Source organism: Lolium perenne, chromosome 4 (assembly GCF_019359855.2).
Source record: "Lolium perenne isolate Kyuss_39 chromosome 4, Kyuss_2.0, whole genome shotgun sequence".
Lineage (NCBI taxonomy): Eukaryota > Viridiplantae > Streptophyta > Magnoliopsida > Poales > Poaceae > Lolium > Lolium perenne.
Genome location: NC_067247.2, coordinates 9,550,439 through 9,567,114, shown reverse-complemented (window position 1 = coordinate 9,567,114; position 16,676 = coordinate 9,550,439). Strand labels below are relative to the sequence as shown.

At 48.9% G+C, this 16,676-nt stretch overlaps 1 protein-coding gene across 1 annotated transcript; it reads left to right on the top strand.

Annotated features, from left to right (window-relative positions):
* The first annotated feature begins 12,727 nt into the window (after positions 1 to 12,727).
* LOC127348102 (uncharacterized) lies at positions 12,728 to 15,080 on the top strand. The gene is made up of 5 exons (XM_071828850.1): positions 12,728 to 12,765; positions 13,090 to 13,203; positions 13,659 to 13,980; positions 14,061 to 14,262; positions 14,945 to 15,080. Exons 1-5 carry the CDS (start codon positions 12,728 to 12,730, stop codon positions 15,067 to 15,069), a joined length of 801 nt encoding a protein of 266 aa, XP_071684951.1. The 3' UTR covers positions 15,070 to 15,080.
* Positions 15,081 to 16,676: the final 1,596 nt, after the last annotated feature.

The window sequence follows — 16,676 nt, the reverse complement described above, 5'->3', positions numbered from 1 at the left end:
AACTTTAGTTTTCCCGCCTTTATATCTGTCGTCACTTCAATCCATTTTTTCCTGGGTACCCTAACCCTGCTGTCACTTTCAACAATGTTCCCTGTCTTCATGTCATACTCACAACCATGCGCGAGGAACCAATTTCGAGCCCTAATGTCCCATCCTTCTCGCGTGGGTTCTGGAGTGATCCCATTCAGCTCCATCTCAGCCTCTTGTGCATCCCACTTAGGCATGGCTACTTCGTAGCCCCCTCGCCCCGTATGATGGTGATATTTCTTTTCGCTTGCATTCTTCTTGTTTTTCTTGGACAGGTTCACAGCCTCCTCTGATTCTTTGTACTCCACAAATTCTTCCCAATGATGCTCCTGCTTCGCTAGATAGTTCTCGAATAATGGAGGCTTCTGGTCTTTCTTATAATTTTTCCATAACCGGTTCTTATACGCCCGGAAAAGTTCCCCCATCTTCTTAAGAGCCCATTTCTTCACTAGCGCCCTCTGCTTAGCATTCTCAGACTCCGATCCCAAATCTGGCAAAGTGAAATGTGCCATGAGGTCGCCGAAAAGTGTGTCTTTGTACCTATCGGCAACCTGATTTTCGGACACATTCTTGGTCTTGTTCCATTCTCTGATAGTGATCGGGAGACGATCTCTAACCACAACTCCGCACTGATTTTTAAATGTCACTCCGACACTCGCGGGTACCACCGGTTGGCCTTCCGGTGATATAGCTTCAATTGTGAAGTGGTCTTTTTTGCCCAACTTCTTTGCCGGACCTCGTTTCTCTATCTTATCTTCGGAGGCCTAAGAGAATACATATAGAATTGCATTAATGCCTCTATACTAATGCCTCTATACATATGTACATATAGAATTCCATTAATACCTCGTCATGACCGGAGCCGTCGGCTTCTCCGTCACCGGAGCCGTCGGCTTCTCCATCACCGGAGCCGTCGGCTTCTCCATGACCGGAGCCGCGGGCTTCTCCATCACCGGAGTCGCGGGCTTCTCCATCACCGGAGTCGCGGTCTTCTCGGTCGGCTTCTGTACCATCGCGGATTATGTCCACGAACATGTCTTCCTGTTCCAAGTCCCGTTCGAATGGATCCATTGTTTCTGCAAAAGAATTAAATCGATAAGTACATGTTCTAACCCTAACCCTAATCAAACACAAACCAAACCCTAACCCTAATCAAACACTAACCAAACCCTAACCCTAATCGGCGACACGTGTTTGCGAGAGGGAGAGGGTGTCGGCGACGCGTGTTTGCGAGAGGGAGAGGGTGTCGGCGACGCTTGTTTGCGAGAGGGAGAGGGTGTCGGCGACGCGTGTTTGCGAGAGGCTCGGATGTTCGCGAGAGGTAGAGGAGAGGGAGAGAGAGGGGAGTTGCGGCGTCGAGTGATCGCGAGAGGGAGAGGGAGCACGGGACGAGGGCGATTGCGCGAGAGGGAGAGGAGAGGGCCGGTGTCGGCGTCGGGGGTGTTTGCGAGAGGTAGAGGAGAGGGAGAGAGAGGGGAGTTGCGGCGTCGAGTGATCGCGAGAGGGAGAGGGAGCACAGGACGAGGGCGATTGCGCGAGAGGGAGAGGAGAGGGCCGGTGTCGGCGTCGGGGGTGTTCGCGAGAGGGAGTCGTCCGCTAGGGCTATGTACTAATTAATTTTAAACTAACTATAACTAAATACACTAAATAACTAACTAAATACATATACTAAAAAACTAAACTAAATACATATACTAACTAACTAACTATAAACTAACTACTAAATACGTGAACTAAAAAACTGTATTAAATACATTAACTAAAAAACTAACTAACTAATTAACTATTAAACTAACTACTAATTACATAAAACAAATGAAATAAAAACTAAAAAATTAAAACTATAACTATACTAACTAAACCTAAAACTATACTAACTAAACCTAAAAACTATACTAACTAAAACTATACTAACCTAAAACAATTACAGAAACTATACTAACTATACTAACTATACTAATTAAACTATACTAACCATACTAATTACTAAACTATACTAATTAACTATACAAAAAAACTAAAAAAAAAAACTGAGCTCGATCAGCTCGGCAGAGAGGCAGCGGTGCCGGCGCGCTACCTTGCAGCGACCGAGGCGGCGGCCCGAGGCGCGGCGGCGCGTAGAAGTAGGCGGCGGCGGCCGAGGCGGCGGCCGAGGCGACGGCGAGGCGGCGGCCCGAGGCAATTGGCGGCGGCGCTGGAGTCGAGGCAGAGGAGGCGCGCGGCGGTGAAGCCCGAGGCAGAGGAGCGCACAAGCGTCGGCGGCGATGGCCCAAGGCGGAGGAGCGCGCGAACGGCTGAGGGCGTCGGCGGCGGCGCAATCCGGCAGCCTGGCGGCGCGAAATCTAGGGTTGGCCTCCTAGTCGTCACGGGTTGTGGCTTGGCCCGCGACGGGCGGAGCTTTTATATCGCGCTCTTTTGTCGCGGGCGGTGGCTCAACCCGCGACAAAAGGCCCCCCTTTAATCGCGGGCGGTGGCACGACCCGCGACAAAAGGGGGGGTCTTTTGTCGCGGGTTTAGCCACCGCCCGCGACAAAAGGCCCTTTTGGCCGATCCGTGGCACTGCGCATCCAACGGCTCCGGCCGTTTGAATCCAACGGCCTGGAGCCGTTGGACACGGATCAGCCTCTGTTTTTTTTTTCTTTTTTCTTTTTTTCTTTTTTGTTTTTTCTTATTTCAATAACTTTTAAATGGTAAATCAAATAGAAAAGTGTTATATATAAAAATTTGTCAGAAAAATACAATGAACATGAATATGACATCCATATAACTATTTGCATCTCACAATGAACATAGTCGTGTATGTTTCACCCCTAATGATATGCGGAGTGACACCGAGTAAGGTTTCACCTCGCCACGTGTCGCCGCCGCTTCCACGTGCCTCGCCCGGTCGCTGCCGGCGTGCGACGTTTGTAGCCGTGGCTTACACGTGCCTCGCCACGTGTCGCCGCCTCTTCCACGCGCCTCGCCCCGTCGCTGCCGGCGTGCGACGTGTGTAGCCGTGGCTTACACGTGCCTCGCCACGTGTCGCCGCCGCTTCCACGTGCCTCGCCCCGTCGCTGCCCGCGTGCAACGTGTGTAGCCGTAGCTTACACGTGCCTCGCCACGTGTCGCCGCCGCTTCCACGTGCCTCGCCCCGTCGCTACCCGCGTGCGCTATATAGAGCGACGAGTGCGGGCGCAACCACACGTCTCCACCGCCTCTGCTCATTCATCTCCGGGATGCCTCCACGTCGTCGAGGGGCGTCCGGTTTCCGTGGCGTTCGAGTGCGTCCGAGCGGCAGGTTCTACGCCGAGATACGCGCCGGTGGCTTCCGCCTCACCCTCGGCACGTACAACACGCCGGAGCTGGCGGCGCGCGCTTACGACGCGGCGGCGTGGCGTTTTCGGTGGCCACGGCGCGACACGAACTTCCCGGATGTTGAATCGCTAGAGGAGGCAGAGTTCCTCGCGCCACCGCAGTGCCTCGTCGACGACGAGGACCATCGACGGCACCGCCAGGTGCAGCGCAGGATCGTCATCGCCGAGCACGACGAGCAGTTGATACGCCAGTGGAGGGCGCAGTTCCCCAACGACGTCGACAACACCGACGCGTTCTTCGCTATCCTTAGGGCACAACGCAGGTCCAACAGGCGCCACCATCGGGCCGTCGCCACATTCGAGCTCGAGAACCCGAATACAACTTGGACCGAAAACGACCCTCGGTGGGATGACATTTGGACGGAGACAACCTCCGACGACGACTGAGACTAGACTAGTAATTTATCTATTTTATTGTAATTTCAATAAAGTCGTTGTCGGTTCTATTAGTTTAAATTTAGTTTATAAAGTCGTTGACGGTTGTTTTTGTTCAATAAAGTGGTTGACACAAAATTTATTACGACTGAATTGAAATTAAAGTACAGAGCTCAACTGAAAATTAAGATACATGGCCAGATTCGAATGTTGGAGCCATTCAATCATAGTCGTGCCTAGCCCTATAATAGTCGCCACTGTAGTCATCATAGTCGCCGACGTCATCGTCGCTAGCATCGGGGTCGCGGTTGTCCAACCTCGGCGGGTGAGCACGCGTGGGCTGGGATTGAGGGTAGCGCAGGCGGGGGCCACGATAGGCCATGACGCTCTGGAGAGTCCGGCCGCGCCACCACATCCGACGGCCGGCCTCGTTGAAGTTCGAAGGAGGCGGGCCATCCTCCTCGTACCTGGCAACCGCCCTCTCACGCCGATTGATGAAGAAGCTGTCCCAAGTCGGGCTGTAGTCGGGATGCCACTGGGGATTCCTCCGCTGCTCAGGCGTGAGCTCGAAATAGTAGTGGTTCGTGATGGCCATCTCGCGTGGCACACCAAGAGGGATAGGAGGGACCGGTACGCCTCCGACGCTCAGCAACCAGCCGGTCGGGATGCGGTAGCCGGGCGGGCAGGGGTAGTTCGAGGCGCAAAGTGCCTCCGCCTCTCGGGGTGTTAGACATACGATGGAAGCCATGGGAGAGAGTGATGAGGTTTGCAGATATGAGTCCAAGCCTACATATATATAGTGAAAAAATGGCGGGAATGCGGGAAGAAAATAGGCGGGAATTAACGAAGTGGCGCGCGAAACTTTCATCCCGGGTGGAGGCTCAAACCGGGACAAAAGACTAGGGGAGGCTTATCTAGGAGGGCCTTTTGTCACGATTGGTGGCTGCAACCGCGACTAAAGCTGTCGGCAGGATAAGGATGTGTCGGTAACCTTTTGTCACGGTTGGTGGCTGCAACCGCGACTAAAGCTGTCGGCAGGATAAGGACGCGTGGGTGGACGCACTGCTCGATGAGATAAAACATGTAGCGCACGACGCCCTGTCGAAGGAATAAGACAATGTAGAAGCGGTGCCGTGCCTATAAAAGGAGCATCGATACGCCTTGCCAAGAAAATCAACAAGCCAAGCACAGTTTCATTCCCATGGATGAAGGAAAGGGTTCTCATTATTACATAAATGTAGAGATTGTCTTGGGAACTATATATGAAGAATACATTATTACATCGCCATCTAGTGTTGTGATCTTCTACGCCGTAGCCATGGAGAATCTTCATCATTTAGCAAGATGTTTGGGTCAATTTTCACCGTGAAGGGCGGAATTTCTTTAAACTTATTATAATCTTCTGACATGTCTGTCTTGTCATCCACTCCCACGATGTTTCCTTTCCCCGAAAGAACTATGTGGCGCTTTGGCTCCTCGGTTGATGTATTCTTTTGTTGATTTCTTTTTCTTGATTTGCTAGACATGTCCTTCACGTAGAAAACTTGAGCCACCTCGCTGGCTAGGACAAAAGGCTCGTCCAGGTACGCAAGATTGTTGGGATCCACTGTTATCATACTGTACTTATCGTCAATATGTATAGCGCTGAGCTTCACCCATTTGCACCGAAACAAAGGGACCTTAAAAGTGGGACCATAGTCAAGTTCCCATATCTCCTCTATGTATCCAAAATATGTGGTGGTCTGCCCATTCTCGTCTTTTGCATCGAAGCGGACACCGCTGTTTTGGTTGGTGCTCTTTTTATCTTGGTCGATCGTGTAAAATGTATTCCCATTTATCTCGTACCCTTGGAATGTACATATGTTTGAAGATGGTAACCTGGCCAACAAGTACAGCTGCTCCACAACAGATGGGTCATTAATGAGATGTCTTTGCAACCAACTGCCGAAGGTATTCATGTGTTGACGTGTAATCAAGGACTCGGGCTGGCCCGGGTTTATTTCTCGTAAAACATTCTTATGTTTCTCGATGTACGGAGCCACCAAGATGGAATTGTATAGAACTGTGTAGTGTGCTTGATTGAAAGAAATCTTGTCCCTGCACACCGTTGCTTTCCTTCCTAGTGTGCCTTTTCCAGTCAGCCTCCCCTCATACTGAGATTCAGGAACACCAATCGGCTTAAGGTCAGGAAGAAAGTCAACACAAAACTCAATGACCTCCTCAGTTCCGTAGCCCTTTGAGATACTTCCTTCTGGCCTAGCTCGGTTATGAACATATTTCTTTAAGACTCCCATGAACCTCTCGAAGGGGAACATATTGTGTAGAAATACAGGATCGAGAATTCTAATCTCTTCAACTAGGTGAACGAGGAGGTGCGTCATAATATTGAAGAAGGATGGTGGGAACAACAACTCGAAGCTGACAAGACATTCGACCACATCTTCTTGTAATCCTGACAAAGTTTCTGGATCCATTACCTTCTGAGAAATTGCGTTGAGGAATGCACATATCTTCACAATGGCTAGTCGAACATTTTCTGGTAGAAGTCCCCTCAATGCAACCAGAAGCAATTGTGTCATAAGCACGTGACAGTCATGGGACTTCAGGTTCTGGAATTTTTTTCTCCTTCATATTTACTATCCCCTTTATATTCGACGAGAAACCAGACGGAACCTTGATACTGAATAGGGCTTCAAAAAAGATCTCCTTCTCTTGTTTGGTAAGAGCGTAGCTGGCAGGCCCTACAAACTGCCCTGGATGATTGCCGTTTCGTCCTTTATGAAGTTCCTGGTCCTCCCGTGCTTCTGGTGTATCTTTTGTCTTTCCATACACGCCCAGAAAACCTAGAATATTCACACAAAGATTCTTGGTCAGGTGCATCACGTCGATTGCAGAGCGGACTTCCAGGACTTTGCAATATTCTAGCTCCCAAAAAATAGATTTCTTCTTCCACATGGGCGCGTGTCCGTCATCGTCTTTCGGAACAGGTTGACTGCCTGGACCCTTTCCAAAGATAACATTTAAATCCTTCACCATGTCAAATATATCAGCACCAGTACGGGGGACAGGCTTCGGACGGCGGTCTGCCTCGCCATCGAAATGCTTGCTTTTTTTCCTTAAGGGATGCTTGCGTGGAAGGAAACGACGATTGAACGGGTACACAACTTTTCTGCTTTTTCCCAAATATTTACTTTCAGTCTCATCTAAACAGTGTGTGCATGCATTGTATCCTTTGTTCGTCTGTCCTGAAATGTTACTGAGAGCAGGCCAATCATTGATGGTTACGAATAGCAATGCTCGTAGGTCAAATTCTTTCTCCGTGTGCTCATCCCACACACATACACCTGGTTTGGCCCACAACTCCAAAAGTTCATCGACTAATGGCCTTAGGTACACATCAATGTCGTTGCCCGGTTGCTTTGGGCCTTGGATAAGCACTGACATCATAATGAACTTCCGCTTCATGCACAACCAAGGAGGAAGGTTGTAGATACATAGAGTCACGGGCCAGGTGCTGTGACTGTAGCTCTACTCCCCAAAAGGATTCATGCCATCTGTACTTAGACCAAAGTATAAGTTCCTTGCCTCACCTGCAAAATCCGGGAACTCTCTCCCGATGTTTCTCCACTGCCGACCATCAGCGGGGTGCCTCAACATCGCGTCTTTGTTACGTTCTTCCATGTGCCATCGCAACAACTTGGCATGCTCTTTGTTTCTGAACAAACGTTTCAACCGTGGTATTATTGGAGCATACCACATCACCTTCGCAGGAACCCTCTTCCTGGGTGGCTCGCCCTCAACATCACCAGGGTCATCTTTTCTGATCTTATACCGCAATGCACCACATATCGGACATTTATTCAAATTCTCGTACTTCTCACCGCGGTAGAGGATACAGTCATTAATGCATGCATGTATCTTCTGCACATCTAATCCTAGAGGGTAGACAAGCTTCTTTGCTTCATATGTACTGACGGGCAATTCATTATTTTTTGGAAACAGCTTCTTTAATATTATCATCAATTTCTCAAATCCCGAGTCAGTCACACCGACCTCTGCCTTTCATTTCAGCAATTCCAATATGCTACCCAGCTTTCTATGCCCATCTTCACAACCTGGGTACAACAATTTGTGGTGGTCCTCTAACATCTTGTCGAACTGCAACCTCTCCTTATCCGTGCCACAGTCTCTTCTTGCATCAGAAATGGCCCGACGAAGATCATCATCAACAGGATCATCTGATGCATGTTCTTCACCTCCTTCTTCTTCATTGTCGTCCATTGCGGTATCAAAGCATTCAGAGAACATAGATCGGTACTTGTCATCATTATCTTCTTCTTCATCGCCGTCTTCCATCATAACCCCTTCTTCTCCGTGCTTGGTCCAAACATTATAGCTGGACATGAATCCAAACCGAAGCAGGTGGCTCTTAATGTCTCTTGAGCAAGAGTAATCCTTCTCGTTCTTACATTTTAGACATGGACAGCACATAAAACCTTGCTTCGACTTGTTGGCCTCGGCCACAAGCAGGAAAGAATTCACGCCCTCTCTGAAAGCGGGAGCACATCGGTTACCGTACATCCATGGATGACTCATCTGCATCATAAGTACAATTATATATGTATCAGATGCAATCACCTTGTTAAAATTGGTATTGTACGGACTATGCATATATATATAGTCGAGAAAATAGTTGCTAACCTTTTAGGATCAAAAAGAGGAGAAATCTTATCAAATAAAACCAAGTGGCATCCCTCTCACAAGCATTCCATCAAGCACCTCTTGTGCACATGTAGAAAAAATGAGCTAGCATACATCTCCACCTTCACCACCAAGGAAAAAATGAGGTGGGGGGTGGCTGGCTGCTTCTATATATATAGGCATGGACATTTTGTCGCGGTCCGACAAAAGGGGTGGCCACGTCGCTCCGACCCCTTTTGTCGCGGGTCGTAATACCGCCCGCGACAAAAGGCCGCGACAAAAGCATCTGCCGGATTAGGAGCGATGTGGCCACCCCATTTGTCGCGGGTGCAGGCGCGCCCGCGACAAATGGCTCCCACGGAAGCCCTATTTTCCACTAGTGGCAGTAGTTTGTTGTTCCAGGAGAGGTATCTTAATAGTTAATATTTGTAAGGCCTCATTCGGCACACAGGTTTTTTCAGGGATTGGAGTGTATCGCTTCGCCGAGCCAGCCCAAGACCTCCAAAAACGCTAGCTTTGTTGTTCGGCACACTGGGTTTCAACAGGTTTGGAAGTGTTCAGTCTCAAATATTACCGCAAAACACACCGATACATGTGTGAATCTAAACGCTAGTCTCCCCTCGCGTTTTCTCTGGCTAGTCTTTCCTCGCGTTTTGCCTGCTGTAGATGCTGGCGAGTTGCATGCTGCAGGTACTGGCCGGTCTCAAGAAACACCAGCTCATCGCCTGATGATGCGTCATGATTGCTAGCTGGTCCTCAAAAGCTAGGAAATCAGGACGCTCCCAGACCAGTAGCAAGTTTAATCTAAACAAACCCTGAGTAAACAAGTGTTTCCACCCAAAACACTAGACATAATACACCTCAATCCCTGCCTACCGAATGAGGTCTAAGAGCATCTCCAGTCGCGTCTCCTAAAGACGCCCCCCAAACCACGTCGGATTGAGTCTTTGGGGGACGTGTTTTGTTCGTGCCGCATTTGGGGGACGTCGCTCCCCAGCCGCGTCCCCCAAACATCTCCCCCAAATATTTAAAATACATTTTTTGATATTTTTATTTCAATTTCCACAAACTAATACATAATTGGGAACGTGGTTTACACGAAGACACAGTTAGGAACATGGTTTTCCACAAACTAATACATAGTTTGAACCATGGTGGACACAAATATAAAATTTTGCAAAGAAACTAAACCTAACTAGGCTGTGGTGCCGTGCGAACTTCTCCCAGCCGATGTTGAGGTACATCTTGCTGCGCGCGTCGTAGATCACGTCGATGATCCACCGGTAGTAGCCGCACGCAGCCTCCCGCAGATGCATCGTGCGCGAGCGGGCGTAGTCGGCGAAGGAGTCCGACAGCCTCTGGATGCCGCGCGGATCGCCCTTGAGGACGAGGACGAACTCGAACAGCATGTCCGGCTCCACGTCCATCTCCGACGATGAAGCCGGCGGCGTGGGAGGCGACAGCGAGCGTTCAGCTCTGCCGCGGCCACGACCACGACCACGGCCGCGAGGTCGGCCTCCGCCTCTACCAGACATAGCGTCGAGTCTTGTTGAGATGGTGGCGGCTAGGGTTTGGGAGAGAGGCGCTAGGGTTTGTGTGTGAGAGGGACGATGAGAGGCGGCCCTTTTATAGGCCGGAGGGAGGCGGAGGAGCGGTGGCGCTCATTAACGCCGGCACGTAGAGCTAGGCGCGACGGGATGAGTCGCTGCGGCTCTGCGGGAACTGCACCGTCGCTGCGGGAACTACACCGTCGCTGCGTGCCAATAACTTCCGTCGCGAGGTAGGCGACAGTTAGGTTAAAATTTATTGTGCCGCTGACGAGTCGGCCCCGCCACTCCCCGCCTCGCTTTTCGGTGTGTCCGGCGTCCCCGGTGCGTCTCCTGTGGGATCGGGACGGGCTCGGGGCGCCGGACACCGTATGGGGGCGCGCCGAACAAAAATGGGCTTTGGGGGACGCGGCTGGAATGGTTTTTTGGTCCGGCGCGCGCTAGATCCCTTTGGGGGACGCCCGGACGCGGCTGGAGATGCTCTAAGGGGATATAGGTTGGTGGCGTGAATGGCGGGAATTGTATCACTGTCTTGCCCCACATCATATTTTGCATGTAAAGAAGGAGTTTTGCTACACCTACGGGATTCGCCTACGGGATCAGCCTTACGGGATTACATGGGCTTAAGGTGGGGGCTCACGATCCGATAATCACGGCAGCTGATTTGTTTTGCACCAACGGAGTGTCTCCACCTCAGCCCGTAACATTTGCCCGTAAGGAAACTCCCCGTAAGTCTAGCATTTTCGGTAAAGAAGCATGGAGCTATTAGCCTCACAAAGAAATAGTACATCCATCAAATTTTCCATATAAAGTATGTGTATCAGATAGTTGTAATTACAATGCAAATCCCACGCATCTCATATACGTTTTGTGAGCTTGCTAGTTGCTACTAATCCTTGCTACTAAGTTATTTGTTGTTTCACAAGTCCCCCATCAGACAAGGGGTAAATGGAAAAGAGGAGATTATGTCATACTGCACTCTTACTCGGCCCAGGTCTTCTATCTTAGAGCTATTCACATGATAAGCTAATACTCGATAACTGCATAACCTAAGCAAGAAGACGATCTCTTTGGTAGGATGAAAACCAAGTATAGAAACACCACCGGGCGGATGTGGGTCCTTAGTCCCTTCTTGGGTCTCACTAACGTTATCATCATCCGAGTCCCATTCAAGTTCCTCTTCCCTTGGTGCTTCGTTGATCTTGCTATGTACATTCTGCCTCCAGGGTCCATCGATCTTTTTCATAGGCAAATTTGCTAGCAGGGGTTCAAGGTTGACCTCCTTCCTCAATATCCACTCCATCTTGCCACGTGATTCGTCGAGGAACCAAATCAAAAGATTGAAGCGAGAAACGACCATTGCGCAGTACACCCCTTTCTTCGATTTCCCTAGACGGTAGTCCGAAAAGTCACTTATTGTATCTGTCTCCAAGGAGAAAGTACACCTTGGAAGCTTGGTTACTCGGTATGTATTGCTTGATGAAGCAATTCTGCAAAATACAAAAAAACAGAAATCATTAGTGGATTAGTGGACGTGTGTTGATTCATTGAACCTTTAAGCTGTGGGAGAGAATTTAAATAAACTTGCACATAGATAGAAGTGTACCTCATGACAAAATCATGTTGTCGCACGTAGAGGGCTCCTCGCCAGTATGCGCTATAATACCACCGAAGTTGTCCATCGGATACCATGTCGGCAGTGGCACCTGCGGCACCTCCCTCCCGAATGAATGTCCTGTCCTCCCACCGCCGTGTGCTCGACGAGAAGACACGCATAGCGTACGACGAAGGAGGCCATTCTGCTTCTCTGTGATCCTTTGGACCACTCTTGTGGATTAGAAACACCTCGTAGTGCGGCGAGATGGCGGGGTCGAACGCGATGTACTCTTTCAGGTTGCATCGGTGGGAGATCTTGTGCCGCGTGCATGGCGGCGGGTCCGGGGTGTAGGGCAGCCTCTCGCAGCGCCGCGTCGCGGGGTTGACCATGAGGTCCTCATCGACGAGGAGGAGGCCGTTGCAGTGGTCGGAGATGACGAAAGTCACGGTGTAGCCGAGTTCCCGCAGGTAGCGGAAGTCGGCGCCGACAGGCTGGTGCGGCGGGCGTGAGAGGTACGGCGGGAACTCTGCATCGTGGGCGACGAAGAAGATGCCAGGCATGGAGAGCGGGAGGAGGTCCACGTGCAGCAGGCGGTGGTCGTCGACGGCGGCGCGCCACGCCTTGCGGACGCAGCGCGAGACGGCGAGCCAGCGGGGCTCGAGGCGGCTGAGGATGTTGGCCAGCACGTCGGCCGGTAGCGGCCCCGTATGGTCCATCTCCTCCGTGCTCGGTTGGCTCCACTTCTGCAACTATTTCTCTGGTCTGGTCTCACAAGTCCTAGTATATATGTACTGCGAAGACCTTGCTGCTATCCGACTCGGTGATCGATGGAACACGACTCCGACAGGAAACCAGTACGCCGTCGCCTACTCGCCTTGCCACGTCGGGTGCGCAGTGGGCAGAGTTGGGCACTGCCGCTTTTTGCTGCTTTGGGTGCGCACGCCTGCTCTTGTTCCCTGCAGGCTGCAGGCAACGCAAACACGAACCGTATCCGATCTGGATTTGGATTCTGGGACTTCTCTCTGTATAAATCCTACCCACGTCTTCAGAGTCAGACAAGAACTGCAAACTGATCTGCAGATACCACATAGTACGATCGATCAAGTGATTGCACAAAGTCGAACATGGCGGATCACGGCCGTCCTGACCAGCAGGGTGATTCGTAAGTTCTCTGTCTCATGCACGCAATTCGTATGTATGTAGGTCGCCGTCCCCCCCAAGGCGCCTCCCGCGTGCCCCGTTGGTCCGCTGCCTGAGATCTCGGCAGGATCGATCGGAGCGGCCACCCCCACTTGCAGAGCCATGTCCGGCGATGTCTCTCTGTTCCATAGATATTCTACCTTCTGAATTTGGTCTAGTTTCGATTCGTCTCTGAACGAGAATACAGTACTATACGTGTATTGTTAATCATAGATTATATTGACCACTCCGCTCCTGTGTTTTTTACTAATTCTAACCAAATGACATGTTACATGTTCTGGTGTAGGTACAAGGAGCATCTGCATGTCTCGCCGGAGGAGCCAAAGCACCACCACCCTTCAGAACTCCCTTCTGAAGTTGCAGCAGTCTCACCTGCTGCTCTAAAGGGTAGATATGCTAGGTAAATCTACATGTCGCAAGACCTTTAATCTTTAATCGTTTATCAACAATTTTCAAAGGTATAATTTACGATCACAGTTATATGACACAAACCGAGAACGCCATGTAATTGTGGATGGACGGAGTATCACAAGCACTCGTGTTTTGCTCGCTCTCATTGAGTCAAGCCATGTACCCAACCTGCTCATGCCATTATATTCTGCATCCACACCTTGCAGCTCTTTAATCCACGATGCCAAATTTGAATTTCAAATAATAAACTTGTCAGACTTTATAACTTTTTGTGCACTCATACACACACCAAGACTTCATCATAGAAAATAAACACAGAAAGACTTTGTTATAGAAATAAATAGTAAATGGATAAACACACCAGTAAACTTTTTTGCTTGGTAGGGGGATGTTATGTGGTATTTGATTATTTTTTAGTGAGTTTATAATTTGTCAATGCACTAGGAGTCGAGCAGTTGGGGATTCCAAGGAAAAGAGTACCCAATGGAATAGGAGCCGAGTCGGTTGGGCTTCCGAAGAAAGGAGTACTCCTGAAGGTGTCAACATGGAGGAGCATGCTTGGAGGTTTCGGTTCACTTTTCCCCAACCACCGAGAAAGTATGGTGGCCCGGGTTTCGTTCACGGACGTTCAGTTTTACCGAGGCAGAAGAAACCTTCAGAGGTGAGGAATGCACTCCGCGAAAAAAGAATCACGGCCAGACAAAAGGTTGCACGTTACCATGCCGAGGTAGCCCTGCATAAATACAACACAGCAAACAACACAAAGGTAACCCTCCCTCCCTCGGCCCCTCTCTCTCTCTTCTCCCTGTCTTATACTTTAACGTATTTCTCCATCTTGTTTTTCAGTTTGAACTGGTGGAGATGCGAGTAATCCGTTTGTTTTTTGAGTTTGGAGGGGGCTGTATCCATTATAACTTCACAGCTAAGTCTGGGGATCATCATATTGATGATGACAGCAGTACCAAGCTATTCTTCTCTGAAGTTAACGCTAGCTTTCAGAATGAAAATGATGTAGTCTTGTGCTGTATAGTTGGGGGAAATGATGCAGGTACATACTTACCCAGGCTTGTTTACCCTGCTTCATGTTTGTTCAATTCCTAATTACTCCTAGTGGGTCTTTACCCATATTAGATCCAAGATATCACATATAAGATATACATTCAATAAACCTGATTGATTTACCCGACCTTGCTATCTAAATGATCTAGTACCACCTTTTTTTTGGAAATGATTTAGTACCACCTAGTTGAGTGTCCTGCAAATATGATGAAGGTATGTCCCAATTGTATACCCTAAACTCTAGAATTCCCAGATTGCTGGCACTATGAGTGACAAGCAACATTCAGGGTACAATCACTATGCACCACTATCCGCATGGATCATCACGCTATGCAGAAAGGTGTAGGATATTATGTAATGTTGGTGATTTTATTGCTCTTCTTTCTGCATAAAGTAAAGAGTGTCACTATTCATACTTGAACATCCTACACATATGAAGAATTTGTGCTCAAAACGAACTACGGAGCAATTAACTGAAGTAGCATGTTTTGGATGCACATAACTGTTTTGTTCCAACCATAGTTACTTCCGGTCAGGTCTATACAACATACGTCTTTAGAATAGGATTTAGTCATAAATTTTCGTATTAGGTGCAAAATTTTATTTGTTGCGGTCTTAATTTATTTCCTAATACTAATATTCAGCTAACTCTCTTGCTTATCTATCTTTAGGGCATTGCTACGGTTGTGAAGGTCACCAGCCAGTTGTTGTTCACCCTAGCAGCCAAGCATACGGTGGGGGCAGTAGTACTTGCATCAATTTTCCTGGTTCGGACGGCAGCTCAGATAGTGATTAGTACTATGTGATAGTGCAGGCTTTATAAAGTATGTTTAAGATATATTTTTGCATGATGTAAGTAAAGCTGGATGTGGAACATCAGATGAAAACCGAGTTTCGATTGCATAATTTCATGTTTACAACACGATTTCCTTGCCTTTTGGAATTTTCTATCTAGCATGAAAATTTTGGTTGACATGTTTCATTTTTGCGTATTTTTTTGATATACATGCTTGTGACATGCTACAAGTAGTTTTTGCACTTTAAGATGCAGACTATTCTTCTAGTTTAAAATGCTGGGCCTGTGCGGCTACTATAGTTGCTCGCTCGGTAACACGCATTGGCTTAGGGCTTGTTCAATGACACAGAAGACACGCAGTCCATGTTATTTCGAGAAGACAATAAATATAATCGGTATAATGCACTACTTTTTATTGTTATATGTAGCGTTCAATAAAACTAAACTAAAATTAGTAGAAATTGTGTTGATAAGAGAAGGCACGTGGTATAATGAAGAAAATAACTTTTTTTCTATTTTCTGGGTCATTATTCTTAACCTGTGGCTAGATGGTTAAGAAGGCACTAGCACCGCAGCCACGAGGACTCAAACACAAATTCAGTTTGACATTTTTGTGTTTTATAAAACCGAAATATTTTTCATCGATGTTTCTGGTGACATCTATGGTGACTTCATCAACCTCAAGACCACTCAGGTCAGTTTTTTTGGACTTAGTCTCTCGAACGTGCTTGCAGGCCGGGGTAGTGTGTGCGTTCATCACGTACGTTCCTAGAGGTGAGTGTATATACATATTTTTCAGCTTTGCGTCTATAATCTCTACTATTAAGAGCAAACTGGTGAATGCCCGGTGTCACATTTTCAGGATGGACAATAATACCCCCCACGTCCAATCTAGATAAGTACGGAAGAGAAGAAGATATATTTTTAAAATTAAATATCCTATCTGATCCAACAATATCGGTAACAACCCGCTTTACGTTTGCCAAGGGGAGAAAAATAAGCGGCACTACCTTCCCGCTTCCGCATCGCGCGACTGAGCTAGGATTTCCTTCCCATTGGGGGCCGCCTCTTCCATCCATTGGCTGCCACCGCCAGTCCTGCCCGGGACATCGTCTGCGCCACCTACTCACCTGACTTCCACCGTCACAGATCGACCTGGCCGCCCGAATCGTGCCACTGACCTGCGGCCTCGCCCGCCCGCCTTCTGTCCATGCGACGCTGGGTCAGTGCCAAGGAGCGCCGCACATTCCTCATCCATCCGCATCCAGCCGGAGAAACCAACGAGCAGGTCGAAGACTCGAAGTCGCAACCCACCAGGAGCAACATCGCTTGCCTCTTGGCACCTCCATTTCATCGCATCGCCACCGGTTGTCAGTTCCGTGCAACCTACGGATGTGCAGTGGTGTCTAAGAAGAAACACAAGAATTTGAGTCCTCGTTCCGTGGTTGGGTCTACAGCTCGGCATCTCCGCCAGCCAATTCCTCTCCATCTTCGTCTCCACTCTCCAAAGTCACTTCAGGTGAGAGGTGACCTCCCTGCGGCCGTTTGCTTTAGTTGGTCCCTGCTGGTTTGTTCTGAAAACTGTGCAGGAATAGAGCATTAGCATC

Bases quoted from the DNA above. Each gene is read 5' to 3' on its own strand.
- LOC127348102 (XM_071828850.1), top strand. From the start codon at position 12,728: ATGGCGGATCACGGCCGTCCTGACCAGCAGGGTGATTC. The intron at 12,766-13,089 runs GTAAGTTCTCTG...GTTCTGGTGTAG, and splicing joins CCTGACCAGCAGGGTGATTC to GTACAAGGAGCATCTGCATG. The intron at 13,204-13,658 runs GTAAATCTACAT...TCAATGCACTAG, and splicing joins CTAAAGGGTAGATATGCTAG to GAGTCGAGCAGTTGGGGATT.